At 39.3% G+C, this 13647-nt stretch overlaps 1 protein-coding gene across 1 annotated transcript; it reads right to left on the reverse strand.

Annotated features, from left to right (window-relative positions):
- Positions 1–1955: 1955 nt before the first annotated feature.
- On the reverse strand, positions 1956–13168 carry LOC146501014 (signal transducer and activator of transcription 1-like). The gene is made up of 24 exons (XM_085135435.1): positions 13040–13168; positions 10920–11047; positions 10610–10754; positions 10414–10509; positions 9926–10003; positions 9755–9833; positions 9131–9219; positions 8099–8250; positions 7829–7993; positions 7638–7730; positions 6780–6839; positions 6603–6632; positions 6427–6514; positions 6275–6316; positions 5904–5987; positions 5684–5785; positions 5458–5593; positions 4773–4828; positions 4610–4686; positions 4349–4488; positions 4022–4192; positions 3751–3808; positions 3586–3658; positions 1956–2156 (listed from the first exon to the last, which is right to left on the reverse strand). The coding sequence occupies exons 2-24, from the start codon at positions 11045–11047 to the stop codon at positions 2007–2009; spliced, it is 2292 nt and encodes a 763-aa protein (XP_084991561.1). The 5' UTR covers positions 13040–13168; the 3' UTR covers positions 1956–2006.
- Positions 13169–13647: the final 479 nt, after the last annotated feature.

A 13647-nucleotide genomic window follows, 5' to 3' on the forward strand; every position in this document is an offset into this window, starting at 1 on the left:
TATTATTAAAATCTAGGCTATAACAGTTGTATTGATGTATAGCAACTTGAAATGCTCCCAAAAATGGCACTACAGCATGTAAAAATATAATATAAGCTCTGGCGGACTTGGTTCTATGGTAGGTCTTAAAGGGTTAAAATGAAAATATGGAGAAAGTGTACTCAGTTTTAGTATTTGTAATCTCAAAGTACTGTAAACCACATTTCTAGGATGTAGCTTGTACTAGTTTAGTATTTTGTTAGTTTTACTCTCACTGTACATGTGTTGTGAGCTGTGTGGAAATTATGGTGTAAATTATGCAATGTGTAGTTACGGGTGTGCTTGATTTACATTCCTGCCTCTGTGCTCATTTGCGAGGTCACCAGCAGGTTCTCAGAGATTGTACTCCAGAATGTATTTTTCAGTGGAAAAACTTGCAATACAAACAATTTGTATTTATTTCAGACTTTTTAAAGATGGAAATTAATTTCAGAGCGTGTGAGACGGACGGAAGATCGTGTGATTTGTTGCATTTTGTGGTTTATTTTGTCAGCATGGTTACATTTGTGTATTTAATTTGGGCGGACTATAATATCAATATAATGTTGATTGGCATACATTTTAGGGCGATGTTTACAGTGACAACCTGATCTGGCTTTGTGCGGTAATTCTCAGACATTATTTTCAGATGTTTTCTTTCCACATGTGGAATATAGTCATTGTTTTTAACCCGTGAAATTTAATTTGCAAATATATAAAAAATGAACTTAAATTTAATGTCCATGTGAGTGTTTTCATGGTGTCAGTTGGAGTTTATGTATTTCATGGAAAAACGCCAAATAAAAAGCTGGAATAGAAACCTCTATATGATTGTATTTCACACGGTGTGGTTTAGGACGTGGAGTGGGTTGTCGACTAATCTATAGGTTGGTAGTTTGATTCCTGGCTCCTCCAGTCTGAATCTGAAGTGTCTTTGAGTGAGATGCCAAATTCTGAATTTTCATTGATTCAGCTATCAAAGTGTTCGGACAGAGCAGTGATACCCGAACGTTCAGTTCCAATTTGTGCATGTATACTGGGAGTTTTCTTTACACAGAGGAGGTAGTGACAGAGTAACACAGGCTTCTGTACTGGGAACAATGCTTTTTACATGACACTGCATACGTTTTCGTTGCTATGCAGATGACACCAAGCTTTATCTATGACATTAGATGACACAAATTCAATAAACTAAAAACATTTTTTTAGATGACCTCTGAATTCTGAAACACTAAGATTATTGTACTCAACCCTAAAAAATCTCAGAAACCATATTTACACTGGATGTCATCACCTTAGTCTCCAGCAAAACTGTGAGGAACCAGGATACATCATACAACATAAACATTAACCAAATATTGAACTGCTTTAAAATTACTTGAAATACACTGAGCATTAAATATTTTCAAGTCTTTGATATGATTTATTTATTTTTGTTGAATTTGATTCTTCACTTGTGACCTCTGTAAACAGGATTCTGGTGAGTTTATAATCTTAATCTGTAGTTTAGAAACTCAGTTAATAACTTAAAAGAGTGTGTATTATTTAATGACTTGTGACTGACAAGTTGTCTTCAGTTTGCCAGTCAGGATTAGACAAACATCTGATGCAAATTTTGTCTCTGCATCCCTATTTGAAAGTAAACTCAGGAATTATTAAAGTTTTCAAAACAAGACCAAGAGGCCATGCGGGTTTTCTCGGCCCTGGAATTCATCCATCCATCAGTTGACTTAACCACTTATTCAATTCAGTGTCAGAGGAGGGCAGTGATGCCAGAGCAGCCACAGAGCAACAGTCGGGGTGCACAGTTATCCAGTCACTTACTTTATTAAAACTAAATATAAAGCAAATATACAGCACAGTAAGAAAAACAGAATGCAAATACAAACTTTGAATTAAAATCTCATACACATTATTTGTTGCCATTTTTACAGTACAGCTTTTCTTTTCCAGCAAAGTGCAGCGTGTGATCAGCAATCCAGCAGATTTTAGCTGAAACTAAACTGATCGACAAAGAGGTTTTCAGGCGATGATGTCTGTAACGAAGCTAAAGTTGGGCACATGTCCAGCTGAGATCCCCAGGACACGACTGGAGCAGGCGAGTCGATAATGAAAGAGAGGAGTTCACTCAAGCTGGCCTGCAGTGAAACACAGAAGGTTTAGTTTAAGTTAGCTGCAGCAGGAAAGGGTTAGGGTTTAAACCTGGAGATACTCAGAAGGTGATGCATGTTATGCATTCGATGTGTTGTGATTTACTCGCAACAGAGAGAGAACATTTAGGCTACGTTCACACTGCAGGAAAGCCGATTTTTTTTTACCCTATGCGACCCATATCCGATCATGGTATGACAGTTTGAACGGCACAAATCCGATATTTTCAAATCCGATCTGGGTCACTTTCGTATGTGGTACTGAATCCGATACATATCTGTTTTAGAAAACAACTGCTGTTTGACTAGTCATGTCGCATTAAATCCGTCTTTTACGTCACTGACACAAGACAGACGCCAATTATCAGCGCTGGAGAAGCGCCCGATAAGACATCACGAACGCTACCTGGCCATCCAGTGTAGATGTCAGTGAAACTGTTGGGAAGACAACGTTGGAGAAAGGTGAACATTTTATTTGTACTGTATAATCTGCAGATTCTGACAGAAATCTGCAACTATCCTTTGAAGCACCGCTCCTCTCTAAAACAGCAATAAGGATAATTATTAGGCCATATGTAAATAACAAAATAACTTTATAACTTAAAGCAAAATTGGGAAATGTAAAGTCCGAAACAAGTCTTTATATTAAGGCCACCAGTCAAACAATACTGTTTGCTCTGGGTCTAAACAGAGCGCATTGTGTGTGACGTCTTCTTTTGCGCCTGTGGCCGCTTTGAGGGCCGTGAATGGTTCACACTAGAGCGTGTTTGCTGTCACATTTTATTTGTAGTGTGAACAACCAGACAAGACAAAAAAAATCGGATTTGATTAAAAAATCGGAATTGAGCATTAAGACCTGCAGTGTGAACGTAGCCATAGTCTCCTTTAAACACATTTTGTTCTTGTGGTCTTTTATGCAAACAAAAGAAACGGCTGTTTAAACACGGCACAAAACGGGCTCATTAAAGACAACCTGTAAGTTTTGAAATTATCACTGGTGGTACAGATACAGTGTTTGTGAAGGGAAAATTACTGTGTGATCGTTGGGATCTTCTGTTGATTTGGTGCAAATTTTTTATGTTTTAAGTTGTCTTTCCATATTAAGATCCAACTTCTGTGCTTCCGTTTTAGTGAGTAAACTGGCACTAACTAGGAAATATGTTGATGCCAATGGACGATAACACAGCACCGAAAACACTCTTTAAAGTTTAAATCCATTTTTTAAATGCAGCCTGTGCACTTCTGTCGTACCTCACTTTTAGTATTCATGTTTTCAACAGGCTACAGCTAAATCGTAAATAAGCTGTTCTTGAACCAGATCTTAAAAAATAAATAAATAAATAAAATTATCCCAACAAATTAAGTCTACTTTAAAGGGCTGCGGGAAAATAAACCTAAAAAGAAATAATAAACCTACACTTGTTTCCGGCTCATTGTCCATTTCCATCATGTGGGTCTCATTGGGTGGAGAAGGAGGTGGCGTAGGATCGCTGTACAAAAACAAACAAACAAAAGAAGATTATAATAATGAATTAAAATTAAATTCAGACACACTGCAGAAGCATTTTTGTTAGTTACTTACTTTGATATAAAAGAAGGTATTCTGCGGTGATATCCATCCCCTAAAGGTTCTGATGTTTCTGTGTGGACAGATAGGATTGAGCTCATTACACAGAAAGTAAACTGGATCATCTCAACATTATTTGAAATGGTAAACACTTTATGACAGAGTTTATCTTTATCTTATGATGGAGTACAAGACAAAATTTATATTCACTGTTTTCTACAGGATTTTTATTTATTTATTTATTTTGTTGTAATTTTCATGGAGGAAGTGATATGAGAGGTGATACCGGGGGATTTGTAGCGTCCGAAGGCGGTGTCTTTGGGGATGTCGGGGTAAAGGTAGACCAGGGGATTTCTGCTTCGCTGGGATGCCAGACTGTAGCGGTAAATGATGTCTGGCAGAGGTAACACCAACAGCTCTTTCTTGGTGTACGGCTGGACCGCATGCACATGAGGCTCTACAGGGGGAGAAAACACATTTCAATACAAACACACTGCAGTCAGCAAACACACAATTTAAGGTAAATATACAATTATGTTTTCACTATAAAGTAACTATTCTATTTCTTCCAGCAGAGTTATTTAAATTGTCCTCAGTGGGCTCAGGAACATACCACCGTTGGAGTGGTCGACCCAGCTGAAGGTGACGGCGCCGTCTCTGCTGCTCTCACTGAACCGGATCAGAAAAGTACCGGCCTGTTTTTCCTGCAGCAGGAGGCGTGTCCTCTCCCTGCTCACGAACCCCATGATGGATCTGAAAGTCGCACACAGGAAACGCCACACTCTTCTACATTAGCACATTTTCCTTATATGACTGTACTACAACTTTAAGAAATGTTGCTAAACTAAGTTTGGATGTCAGTGTGAAGTCGTACCCGTCACGCCAAAGATCCACCAAGTGTTTCTTGATTAAATCGAGGATGCCATCGATCCAAATCCAGGCATTTTCGTTCTGCGCGACAGGAAATCAAAGAGTCAAGCCCCTGTGTGCTCGCTGTCAGACTCAAGGAAACTACAGGAACTTATCTTAAGACCCACCTTGGAGAAGCTGCTCCAGAACACCACGCCATCAGGATCATCTGCAGCAGCACCAACTGTTACATTTAAAAAAACAAAAAAAACAAAACATTACCATAAAGTGTTTTATAGTATTTATAAATTTTAATATTAGATAGTATAGTACATGTGTAATCATTGCACTATTTGTTTGTTTGTTTTTACTTGTGCACATATTTTTTATTCTTCATGTGCACATTCAAATGTTTGCACATCAGGGCTAAGTTACTTTGTATTTTGTGCTAAGCCAACTACGTACTCTGCTTTTTACTGTATGCTACAAGCTAACAATGTAGTTTCCATGCTAATCTATGCTAACAATTTGCTTTGCATGCTAATTGTATCATTTCAGTAAAAATAATAGTGATTTCCAAAATGCAAAAAACTATTTTTGTACTGATTTTGTATAAAATATATATATTTTTAACATGCAAGTAAAAAAAATTTTTTTATTTGATCCTTAGCGATATTGTTGTCAATAACAAAAAATACACAGAAACTTCAGGCTTTTAAGACTACACACAATATGCAAGATATATCTTTATATACACAGCTTTAATAACTAAAATGAGCTCTAAAATCAACTCCCATCAACAACACAAATGAAATATAAATGTCTTTTTAAAAAGTAATTGAAAAAAAATTGGCTTAGATTTTATTTACTTACCCATAATTTTGTCTCTTAGCATGGAGAGCTGCATTTCATCGAGCCCTCGTTTGCCAACGGTCAAAAACTGCCAGCTCAGCACCTGTGACAGCTGCTCCCAGGTGAGAGGAGGAGGATTCAGGAACAGCGACAGGTCCTGCAGTGAAAAGTCACAGAACCACAATGAAGTTTCCTGGCTTGTCTTAACAGATGTTACTAGTGTTTGTTGGCTGTGACAAAATTTTACCCAAGGTTCACTGATGGACACCATGTTCCACCACATGATGGAGGCCCAGGCATTGGGGACTTGATTCGTGCTGGAGATGACGACCACGGGCAGGGAGCTGGCCTGGACCGACAGCAGAGGAGGAAACCAGTCAATAAAAGTACAAACCCTCCACCACAGCAACCAGTTTTAAAGATCAGGACTAGAGAACGCCATCAAAGCTGAAGTTCATGTTGCTTACCTCGATGTTGCACCTTTGTCCTGCGTACTGAAACTCTGTCACAAACTTGATGATGTGCAGCTCTTCAGTGACTACCAGATGGTTCTAAGGAAAAAGAAAGAAAGTAACAGGAGTAAGGCAGCAGCTCACGTCTCTAGCACTCAATTCATAATCAAAAACATGCCCTGAGAGGTATGTGGGATCAATAAAACTTTAAAATACACTTGAGTTTGATGCTTTGTTTACCTTCTTCCCATCCGTCATCTCACCTGTATTTACCTGTTTACCCTCAAGATTTATATAACTACACACTACTGAAATGTGTGCAGTATAGTAATGCTCATAAATGCTCATGTGAAAAAAGACAATTTAAAATAAACTTCTTCTCTTACCGCAGATGAGCTTTTGCTTCTTGATTTTCTTTCCTTGAGCGACTGAAAAAATATATTTTTTTATAAGAAACTACAAGCTGTACTGTATAAAAGAACATATGAATGTATAATAGTTAAACATAAAGCTTTGTTAACTTTGAGGATTTATATACCATGTGCCCAAATTCTGCCATCAAGCCTCCATCTGTGTCCTCGTCCAACACCTTACAGTCGTCTCTGTTGAAATCAAAGAGACGGAACCTGCAAAAAGCACAAAAAGCATCAGTACTCATTTATTGCAGAAATATAAACTTTCATAAATGTATGTTTCAGATTTTAGTCTACCTACCCTTTCACTGTCTCGGCTTCTACAACATCCCTTATTTTGGTGGGGAGAAAAAAGACAAGAAAAGATTTGGAAAACCAAAATTTAAAAAGGTTTTTTTTAAAAAATAAAAGCTCAAAAAATAAATATTTCCATCTGAACTCTATGCCACTCTTTCAGACCAGCTTTTCTTTCACTTACTTGTCAAATACAGGTTTGACTCTCAGCATGCATTTGAATTCAGGGATGTTTGCCAGGAACCTGAAAAGAGAAAAGACATTTCTTTATGTTTTTTAGTTTAGCACTGGTTATTTTGGCCCAGTAAACATGTAAAAAGATCTAAGTAAGTAAGCCTATAAACTGCTTTCAGTCAAAATGCCTCATCTCAAAACCTAGCTGCTAACTCTTGAGCTTGTTAAGAAACAGTTTGTCTGTTGCGTGCGAAAAGATGTTGGGAAAGTTACATCATGTGACAGAAGCTGCGGTGGAACAGTGGGACAATTTTTGCACCTACATGTCTACCTGACTTGGACATTTGAGCTTAATACAACAGATGTTAAAACCTCACTGCTTTTGTTTTGTTTTGTGTTTTGTTTGTTTGCTTCTTGCTTTTGGTTGCTGCATTTTTGTATTTGTTGTTATAAAATGCAAAATCTAATAAATACTTGAATTATAAAAAAAAAGAAACAGTTTGTCTGTATGAATAATTAGCAGGTAAAAGGAAAATATACCTAATGAGGTCCATCTGAGACCTCAGAGAGAAAACTGCAGTCAAAATAGATGAACGTCAGTTTAATAAAGAAATGTTTTAGTTTTGGGGATCAGACCTGACCCTAAACTGTGTAAAGGCCACAGAAAATTGTGGGCAATATAAAGTTTTCACTGATTTTCAGATTTGACCTGGTTTTCCCTCCAACATTAAACTGCTAACAAACAGACAGACAAACAAAAGGAACTGATTACATATTCCCATTATATGGAAGCGCTGAGTGACATGAAGTCCCAGCTGACATTTGGGTTTCTCAAACATACACGTGTATAAAGTCAGTGCATGCTTACCTCACTGTGATACTGAACTGCACTCCGGTCTTCAGTATCAGAGGACGCAGTGGAAATTTCTGCATGATGGGCTGTTTCTCCACCACCAGAGCGCTGCAATGCCAGACCACAACAGAACATGTCACTATGCATACTGTTGGCGCATCAGTGTGTGTGTCTATATATGTAAAAAAAAAGAAAGAGTGACTCACTTTGTGACTAGTTTTATTAACAAGGACAGCCCAAATTTCTCAGTTTCTGGGATTGAAGTAGGGAGGCAGAAGGCAGGGTCAGTGCTGCTGTATTTGCTGTTCTGGTCTTGAAGTTTCTTCAGCTGTTCGCAGACTCCTAGCAGCACTTCGGCGACAGTCGAAAACCTGCACACAGAATAAAACAAGCACAAGTGCTGAGTGTAAAAAGTCAGAGAGGAAAAACAGATTCTCTTAGACATGCAAAGGTGAGCATAACAAATGAGCTCTAACCACTTGTCCAGGTGGTCCAGACTGGTGTCAGCTTGACTTCCAATGCAGGCCAACTGCTGCCTGCGCTTCCACTCCGGCAGCTCCACATCAGTGAGAGTCGCCACGACCTTTTCTGTCTGCTTTAAAATGTTAACCAACTGATGCAGCACAAACTGCAAGACAAAAAAAGAAAAGATTCATATGTTCGCATAAGAGAGGGAAGAGGTTTCACCATCTGACCAGTGCAGACATGATCTCTCACAGCCCGCAATAAAATCTGAACACAGCAAAATAACAGTTAAGGAAAGGTTACCCACCGTAACCCAAGGTTCTATGAGTATAACTCTGAGAGCTGTCATCTATGTTGCTCTTGGCTGTATCAGCTTATATGACTTATTTGCATTTCAATGGCAACGTCTGAAAGGGGAAGACTGCTACGCAAAGCTGACTTAGTCCTACTGCCTGTAGGTTGCTGGTTTGTTCAACCAATCAGTGCAAGGCATTTCCACCTATGTTTTTGCTCAAAAATATTTCCCCAGAAAAACAATGTTGCATTTAATCATGATTTGGCAAGCTTCCAACATCAACATGACACTGTGCTCCGTGGTCACAATGCAGCAGTAACGTTACAGTACGGTGTAAATGCGATGCCACATTTATGCTGTAAAAACATTTACAATAACGGTTTTGTAATGTTACTGCGACCTAGTTTTACATTTCATGCTAGCATTAGGTAATTATGTATATATGTATTATGTAATTTGAAACATGAAGTAGAACAGACCAATAGCAGATAATAGATGTTTCTACTAAACTGCCCCAACCAATTTGTTTCTAGGTTTCTATGCAAACAATCATGAAAGAAATCTATGACATGAACATTTTCTGTGAAGCTTTCATAATAATTGCACAAAATATCAAAATGAATGTGGTTTACCCATTTAGACTAGTTTGCACCACTAATGCCAACATTTCATCAAACATTTACCATATTATTATTATTATTATTATTATTATTATTATTATTATTATTATTATTATTATTTACCATACCTCCTTTCTTTGTGTTATGAAGACTGCATGTTTCTGACATTCCTGATCAACAATATGTTGGGACTGGGCCATATCAGTGTGCTCCTCCACTGGAAAAGGAAGACAAGACACTTGTGTCAAAAACAACTGAGTGACAAACCAGACCTGCCAGGTTTTAATCCTGCCAAGCAACTCCTGGGATGCCAAATGGGACTAAACTAGTGGCCACTTGAGGTTGACTCTGACAGTGAGTCAGAGTCCCCATAGACTCCCATATTAAAATGCCCAAATTTATGCCACAACATCACCTTGTTTTCAGCCTGCTACAAAAAACAGTTTTAATCTTTGCAGATACTTCCCTCCTTCCCTACTTTGAGGGGCATGGCCAGTTTGATTGACAGGTGACAGAGGCATCGGTAGCTGTCAGATGTCTGCTGGGCTTCCGCTCAGCTAACTGGAGTCACTGCAGTGTTTGTGCCTTTTTAAGGATGGGTTACGGCCTCAGTTTTGATTAGTGAAATTTCTAGGATTTTATTACTAATCACACTGCTAAAATTAATGCTTTAATGTCGTCCACACTTCAAAAACCAGTAGGTAATGGCAATATCCATCTTTTATATACAGTATGTGGTCGTGCTATCGTACCTTTATTTTGCCAGGCCATCAGAATATAGTCCAGTTTTTCATTCAGACCCTCCAGTGTCTTGATTTCCTTCTTGGTCTCCTACATTAGAGTAAAAGTGCAGTGGTTTAAAAACAAAGAGGAAAACATTTATCTTTCTTGGAAGGCTGAAAATAAAATCCCAGTAATCTTACCAAAGTCTGTCGCTTCAGTTCATTGACTTTGTCGTCCAACTCTCTCCAGCTGTGTTGCATGCTTGGATTATTGCAACTCTGACAAAAACAAGAAGGTTCTGTCACATGTTTGCAATTATTATCAAATATTTATTTACAATTATAATTTATATTTACTTTTCCTTTCCTCTGGTTGTGATCACAGTTTTGCTCTAACTTGTTGCCATATTTGCTTTGCTGTGACTCACAATGCTACGTTTTCTGTTAGCATGAGCAATTTTTACAGTTCCACCTACTCACTGGTCCGGGAAAATGTATTTCTGCCGTTAATTGTAACTCTCTCTATAAGCAACCCAGGCACATGTTTACAGTTAGTGTGCATCAAAGTTATGATTCTACTAAAATCTTTTCATATCTACTTTTGGTTAACTGCAGTGACCTTGGGACAGACCTGTAAATATGACTTAGGAATGAAACCAGGCTCTTCATTAGAACAGCATTTAACTGACCTGAGGCTCAGAGACTGAAGCCAGAATTTGCTTTTCCTCCTTCAGGCATTCAGACAGAATTAGGGCCAATTTCAGCGGCTCACCCTGGAAATGCCCCTAAGGAGCAGACAGAACCATGCAAATCATTACTGGAAGTGTATTTTCGTATTTTCAAATAATTAAAATTTTTCTGCACAGATCATCATATCTGTTCTACCAGCAGGAGGTCCTTCATCCTGGAAAAATCTGGCCCCTGCAGAATATTGTTCTCCTGAACAGAACGATACCACTGCTCTTGTAGAAACACCAGGAGAGCCTGGAAACAGGTTCTGGCTCTGTGCTCGTCCACAGCTGCCGAATCCCTAATGCAGAGAAACAAAAGATTTAACTGCAGGACTGCATCTGTTTTCACACTATTTCACAATCTTCCTTACATCATATACTGTACACCTTACTATATTAAGTTAAAGCTCTTTAATCTTAGACCATAACTATTTTCCCTGCTCCTTCATCCAGCCCCGTCTTACCAGTCCTGGTTCTCGATCCAGGTGCTCAGATAGTGGCGAATCTCTTTGGGAAATCTTCTCTCGTACAGCTGGCACACCTGGCTCTGGAGTGCAGAGTCCAGCTTCAGAAGGGCCTGCCACTGAGCCATCTGCAGTCACAAAGACATAAACCTCTTTTTACGAGTTCAGGGCCTCTGATTGGTCCACAGATGTGATAGGAGTCTTTACTGTTATTTTCCTCCATTTTATTAACAGAAATATATCTTACGCTAGAGCAGACGTTCCCAAAGTGTGGGGCCCGCCCCCTAGGGGGGGGGGGGGCGCAGAGCCATTGCAGGGGGGGCGCGGCATGAAAAGTGAAAAAAACAACGCTTGGACACTGCTAGCACGGGGCGCCCACACAAACGCAAAGCAGGAGATGAAGCATCGCTGAATATGTTTCCAAACCAACTTCATTCTAAGCCAAAGACTAGAAAATATGGTGAAGCATATCTTCCCTTTGGTTTCACCTGTACAAGTGCCGAGGTAGGTCTTCCTGCAGAACTGGTTTTTCCTTCGTCGGGAGCAGCGCTAGGCTGTTTAAATCACGGACAAACAGGATCCCACATTCTTGATTTTTAGTTCACAAACACTTGTTGTAATGACTAACTACTCCTGACATTTTGGAGATGTTAGCTCTTTATACAGTAAAGTTACAGCTGGATACAAATAACATCAGGCTGATCCTGACACGATTTGTTCCCCCGGTTCAAATCACGGACAAACAGCATCCAACAGCTGTTCATGTTTTTGAAACCATTTTGCAGAGGGATTTTTTGAAAAATGTATTGATAGCAATGTTGAATATTACACAGAAAAAAAAAACAACTACATGTAAAATAATTACACCATGACGCCTCTGCCTTTCTAAATGGAGGGACAGTAACTGCGTGTATATGTAAGCGTGTAAAACCTGCAGATAGTCAGATTAACAGTATTTCGTCTCTATCTGCCATTCTGCAATTCATCTCATGTAAACAATAACGTGGCGCACAGCGTGACGTGAAAAAGGCACATAACTTTGACTTTGCGTGATGAACTCTATATTCCTCGTCCACACATAAACGCACAAGTTTTAAAAAATCTCCGTTCTCGGTGATCCGAAACGCTGTTGTGGACGAAACAGCTGTGTTTTCAAAAATACCCGTGTAGGTGCAGACATAGCGTAAAAGAGTGAGTAGTTTATTTTCTTACTACCTGTAATTTATTGCAGATTACTTGTATTTGCTTAATTGTTTACTAAATGTTTGAGGGGTGAAATAAACCGCAATGGAGCAAAATATGGGCGTGTGTGGTTGGAGGATGTGTTCGTGCGCGCGTGCGCGCGAGGGGGGCGCGAACATTTTTCTTGTAAAAAAAGGGGGGCCCAGCAAAAAAAGTTTGGGAACCACTGCGCTAGAGTAATTTAAGATAAAAGTTTTATATAGATTAAAAATCTGTTTTTAAGTGTGGCCTGGCCAAGAGGGCAGCCATGACTATAACCATATATAATCATACAAATATGACTGACGCTCACTGAAAATGTGTACCGCCAATCGTCAGATCACATGCTGTAACAAGTGAATAACAAGTGCAGTTTCAAAAGTGATCAGACTGACAGTTTTCTTAGTCCTTAAGTCAGCTTTTAAACTCCCACGCAGTTATATTTATCTTATTTATCTTATATATCCAAAGGGAATGTCTGTGGACACAGAGAACGTGGAAATCTCAAAATAATTCGAATAAACACAGCACCAAAGTGAGGTGTGAGTAATTATAAGATGATTCGTTTTATGTGTTTATGTAATAAAAGCGCGTGTGGTGGCGTATTGATGTCGCCAGCTATCGGTAAATAATGTAACTGAGCTCACTGGAAAGTTTTACCCCGCTCTTTAATATAATCGGAGGGGATTTCCAAGAAATGCAACAACACCGCAGCAACGTCAAGAACCGAGGATTTTCATTTATTTACATTTGCCTTTTTAACAGCTTTTATCAGACAATTGCCTACTTTTAAAAATCAGGATCGCGCACATTTTGGAGGAAAGGCGGACCATAAGCTGCGCACAAGGCTTCCCGCAATAGAACTAAAGTTGTTTCTTTGCGCAGAAATCATGACTTACCTCGGTGGGTGGCTCTTTGTCGGACAGGTGAAAGCAGGACAAAAATCACAAGCGACCTCCAGCCTTCAGATCTGGCTGTTAATTCTTGCCTTAAGAACGAGGACGCGAACTTCCGTTGCACACGCCCATTCACACGCACCACGTGATTCTCCAGAAATCGTCCTGCTGGGTGCGCAAAGCTGGAGGCCGCACAGCTCGACATCCGGCAAGTCACAAAGTAAAGAAAAATAACAACAGCCAGATGTTGAATCCCTGAAAACAGCTGTTTTCTGTGCAGGTTTCAGCTCAGTTTGGTGGGCTGTTGCACATCAGCGCTCATGAACCCGTTTTTATCCGGTTTTTTTCCACAATACTTTTTCTTTCTGCACATTTCTATTGCACTGTTGTGTCTGTATCGGTCTGTAGTGTCTGGTGTCTTTGTTTTGGATTTTTGCACATTCTTTTCCCCGCACTGCTAAATCCCTGTAATCTCTTCCCAACAACCTTTTTCCTATTTAGAAACAAAATTACCCTCTACAACATTGCTCTCACACTGGCAGCCCGGGTGCCACTAGATTGACGTGAAGAAATATAATGCAGTTTGGCTCTTGAAGTTACTTTTTTTGTTA

The sequence above is a fragment of the Neolamprologus multifasciatus genome, chromosome 16 (assembly GCF_963576455.1).
Source record: "Neolamprologus multifasciatus chromosome 16, fNeoMul1.2, whole genome shotgun sequence".
NCBI classification, from domain to species: Eukaryota; Metazoa; Chordata; class Actinopteri; order Cichliformes; family Cichlidae; genus Neolamprologus; species Neolamprologus multifasciatus.

Bases quoted from the DNA above. Each gene is read 5' to 3' on its own strand.
- LOC146501014 (XM_085135435.1), bottom strand. From the start codon at position 11,047: ATGGCTCAGTGGCAGGCCCTTCTGAAGCTGGACTCTGCACTCCAGAGC. The intron at 8,251-9,130 runs GTATGGTAAATA...TTTGTCTTGCAG, and splicing joins TCATAACACAAAGAAAGGAG to TTTGTGCTGCATCAGTTGGT. The intron at 4,687-4,772 runs GTGGGTCTTAAG...CCTGTCGCGCAG, and splicing joins TCTGGAGCAGCTTCTCCAAG to AACGAAAATGCCTGGATTTG.